We start from the raw sequence: 4589 nt of genomic DNA, 5'->3' as shown, positions 1-4589 counted from the left end.
AGAAAAAAAAAATATTAAGCTCAATTCTCAATCAATCCAATGTTGAATGATGAAATTGAAAAAAAAAATCAATTAAAAAAATGAGTCAAGTCAACCCGGGTTAATTTGTTAAACTTGGGTTATGAGAACGGGATAATGCCAAAGAAAGCAAATCAAAATAAATTATGAAACTCAACTCTCAATCAACTCAATATTGAAGGATGAAACTAAATAAATAAATAAATAAAAAAGGACACAAAAAAACACCTAAGTCAACCAACCAAACCCGTGACTCGGGTCATGGGACGAGGATAGCCTCATAGAATGCAAACCAAAAAATATTATGAAATCTAATTTTCAATCAATCCAATATTGAATGATAAAATTGAAAAAAAAAATCAACTAAAAAAACTCGAGTCAATCAGCCTAACCCGCAACCTATGTCACAAGATTGAGATAATCACACGAGAAGCATATAAAAAAACAATTATGAAGCACAATTCAGAATCAAATCAAAGTGGAATGATGAAATTGAAATAAAAAATATTTAATTAAAAAATACCCTAAAAAACCCGATCAACTTGGCTAACCCGTAAAATTAGCTATCTATGTCATGATATCGTAATAACTTTATAAAAAGTAAGTAAAAAAAAAATATAAAACTCAATTCTCAATCATCCTAGTATTAAAGGATAAAGTTGAGAAAAAAATAATTTTAAAAAATAAAAAAATAATCAAGTCATCACAGCTAACCCGTAAAACTCCCTACTTATGACACCGTGATAACTTCATAGAAAATATATCAAAATAAATTATGAAGTCCAATGCCTAGTAAATCCAATGTTAGAGAATGCAATTAAAAAAAATAAATTAAAAATTTAAAAAAAATCCTCAAGAATTTTGAAAACTAAAGTGAAAAATATATGTGTATTACATTATGCATTGCTACAGTAAAATGTTATGTCCCTTTATTATATTTTAATTTAATCTAGTTCATATAATATAAATATTAAGTAATGAAATTATATTGACATAATAATTCATTTGTTTATTTTATTTGGAAGTCTTATCTTTTAATTTAGCGATTAATGATAATTAAGGAACATTAAAATTGTTTTCACTAGTCCAACGGATCACATATGGTCTGCCATTGTAATAATGAATCTTTTGCAAACGATAGCGTAAGCACATTCGGTGCGCGCGCGCGCGTGTATATATATATATATATACATATATATAGTTTTACATATATAAATAGAAACATCGACTCTAGTAATACTTTTCCTTTCATAATCCTCCTTTTCCCGCGGTGCAAACCGCATTCCCAACAAATTTTTATTTTTTTTTACTAAAATTTAATACGGTTTGTATTTTTTGGATCGTTTTGATGTGCTGATATCAAAAATGATTTTTAAAAAATAAAAAAAACATCATTGGCATACATTTCGGCACGAAAAGTTATTTGAAAAGCAACCATTACCGTACTGCCAAACACGTTCTTAGTACCAAGTGCATTTATACCATAGTTTTCAAACAGAACCTGATTCAAGATTTAGATTCCAAATTTTAATTGAGTTATCAGATAAATATTTTTCAAAATTAAAATAATATTATTTTAGTAAAATAAAAAAAATAAAAATTAACGGATTGCAATCGGGTTTTTTACTGGGTCAACCGGGCCACACCAGGTTTTTTATTTTTCTATTTTTTCTTTAATTCGGCCCGGTTCTAGCCCCGAGTTGGCTAAGTCTCAGATCGACCCATCGAATAGGATTTCAAAACCATAATTTATACCATGTCAAAAACTTTTTCTTCTTCTTAATTTCTCTTTCCTTCCTTTTATTATTTTTCCGCTCCTTTTTGCCATGGAACCTACGGGAAAAAAAAAAAAAAAAAAAGGTAATAATTAATATCTCAAGAGGTGTTTAAAAATATATAGCAGTTGATATTGAAAATGTTTTTTATTTAAAAATATATTAAAATAATTTTTTTAAAAAAATATCTTTGACATCAATAAATCAAAATAATTTTAAATAAAAAAAAAAATTTAAAAAAATCTAATTTAAACCATGTTTTCAAATATTATTTTAATAAAACAAAAAAAAAAAATAAAAATAAAATAATAACATGCATCCATGAATGAAACGCCCAACGAATGCTCCGCTGCACACGGGTATCGAGGATGTTAGTGAGCTTCAGCTAACTTTTAAGGCAACATTTGTTAGTGGAGAGAGACTTCGATTCAATAATTGATGCAATTATTGGAAATAGACTTCGATGCAAAAATACTAAAACTCAAATTTCTTTTGGAAGACTCATTAATTAATTATACGGTGAGTTTTAGAGTTAATATAAATTAATATCACTAGAGTTCATTATTGAAATATCCACTATATATCGTCGAATAATCTCAAATTTCTTTTAATCTAGCTAGAAACTATCTCTTATAAATAATTATTTGATATATAGGACAAAAATCACGATAAATTGAAGCAAACAAACATATACACAACACTAAAGGAAAATTAGATCTGTTTGATAGTTAGAACTAAAACCTTTAAAAAAGAAAAACAAGAAGAAAAAGGAGTTGACCATTGAAAGTCACACGGAGGAGTTGAAAATTGGATTTGTCTAAATCATTAGTCGATTTATTAATTAACTAATATTGGAAGCTTCATATATAGACAAGAAAATATGTTACGTGTCGATACTAAAAGTAAACCCAATGAAGTTACATAAAATTCAAAACCTTCAACTTTTGGCTTATATATTCAACTTCGTGTTAATATTTTTTTGCTCAATTGACAATATCTAACGTTCTATGTTGAGTTTTCTTCCCTCCCAAGCAAGAAATAAGCAAATTAATATCATTTTATGATTTAATTTATGATTTAAAAATTAAATTTACTTAGTTATAAGTTTAAGTTTTTTATAATCACTTTAAATTTATATCATCCTTAATTTAGGGTTCATAAAATTAGTTTAGATATATATAAATGGACTCTAACACTAGTTGAGATATGCATAAATTGGCTCAAACACCTACTTGAATATATATATGTGTGTGTGTGTGTGTGTGTGTGTGTGTGTGGGGGGGGGGGGGGGGGGTTGAATCTTCCTGTAACGCTGTGCATGAGATATGACTGAATTCCTAAATTGTGTGCTTTGACATTTGCGGTCTTCCTAGACTGCTGACCGTACGCACTCATGGTCAGCAGCAACTTCGTACTGGCTAGTAGTCTCCTTGTGCCTTGATCATTTCAAATTCACTATATAAATGCCCGCAAGCAAAGATTCTGTAAGAAGATAACGTCTTACTTGCCTAGCTACACATACATAGACCAAGCAAAAGCCAAAGCCCTTTTGAAACAACAAGATATATTCACTGAATTATCATGGCAGGTCTTGTTAGAGAGCCAGTGAGGGTGGTGATAATCAACACGAAGTACGTGGAGACGGATGTTAGGAGCTTCAAGTCAGTGGTGCAAGAGTTCACCGGAAAAGACTCTGCGCCTCCAGGAAATAGTGATCATGAGCATCTAAAGAGAGGACTGTCAAGGAAATTGACATCAAAGGACGAGATCAGGGCCAAAAGGGTTCGGTTGGATGCTAGTGATAAGGTTTCATATGCTGGTGGTGATCAAGTTCTGATGAGAGATTTGTCGTTCAAGGAGTTTGAAGGATTGCTCAAGGAGATGCCATCCATGGATGAGTTATACCGATCTTGGGCTGATATTTAAGTTCATGCACTAAACACGATGCATATTTACTTAACTCGACTGATTTATTCTGTATTTGTGTTTAATGTTATGATATTTCAGATTCTCTCTCTCTCTCTCTCTAAGAATGTTCATTTTCACTGATAATTAGAGCTCTTGCTAGAAAGGAAAGAATGTTCATTTTCACTGATAATTAGCATGAACACTGGAGCTATCAAATACAGAAAGCGGAGTTATGGATTGTTTGTTTTTACGTTTTAAATGTGTTTTTAAATATTTTTGAATTTTTTTATTTTTTTTAATTTTAAATTAATATTTTTAGTGTTTTTAAATTATTTTAATGTGCTGATATTAAAAATAAATTTTTTAAAAAAATCATTAATATTTATTTTAATATAAAATATTATTTAAAAAACAACTACAACCATATTTTTAAACTACTACCATCCTCGAATTTATGGCTGCATGTTTGTGGCTGAAAATGAATGAAAGAAATCTGTCGAGGACTTTTTTCTTGCTGGACTTGAAGGTTTGAAACTACCACCTGCCTGTGATCATTTATGGAGTGAGGCCCATCATAGGCCCCCCCATAAATGTATCGGTAAATAATCCGTACCGAGCCCTAAAGAGGCCCGCTCTCTTTTTTCGCATCGCCAATTTACAAAAAATCTCTGCATAGTTTTGCAAAATGAATTAAATAGTGTTTCTAGTTTCAGATTTTAGTTTATTAGTTCCTTTTATCCATTTTATATTTTTTCATATTTTATTTTAAAATATAATTAAATAGTATGGTAAGATTCGTGAGAAAAGAAGACGGTTTATACAATAATATTAAATTAAATATAAATGATATCAGTCCAGGAACTAATTAATTATTTTACAAAATTAAAA

General features: G+C 29.5%; 1 protein-coding gene across 1 annotated transcript; it reads left to right on the top strand.

The window, feature by feature from the left end:
• The first annotated feature begins 3221 nt into the window (after positions 1 to 3221).
• Positions 3222 to 3810, top strand: LOC118063561 (VQ motif-containing protein 1-like). Its single transcript, XM_035077623.2, has one exon. The coding sequence runs from the start codon at positions 3375 to 3377 to the stop codon at positions 3717 to 3719; it is 345 nt and encodes a 114-aa protein (XP_034933514.1). The 5' UTR covers positions 3222 to 3374; the 3' UTR covers positions 3720 to 3810.
• Positions 3811 to 4589: the final 779 nt, after the last annotated feature.

Source organism: Populus alba, chromosome 1, assembly GCF_005239225.2.
Source record: "Populus alba chromosome 1, ASM523922v2, whole genome shotgun sequence".
In the NCBI taxonomy this organism is placed as follows: Eukaryota; Viridiplantae; Streptophyta; class Magnoliopsida; order Malpighiales; family Salicaceae; genus Populus; species Populus alba.
This window is presented reverse-complemented; position numbering and strand designations above follow the sequence as displayed.

Excerpts from the sequence above, each read along its gene's own strand:
- LOC118063561 (XM_035077623.2), top strand. The coding sequence starts at position 3,375 with ATGGCAGGTCTTGTTAGAGAGCCAGTGAGGGTGGTGATAATCAACACG.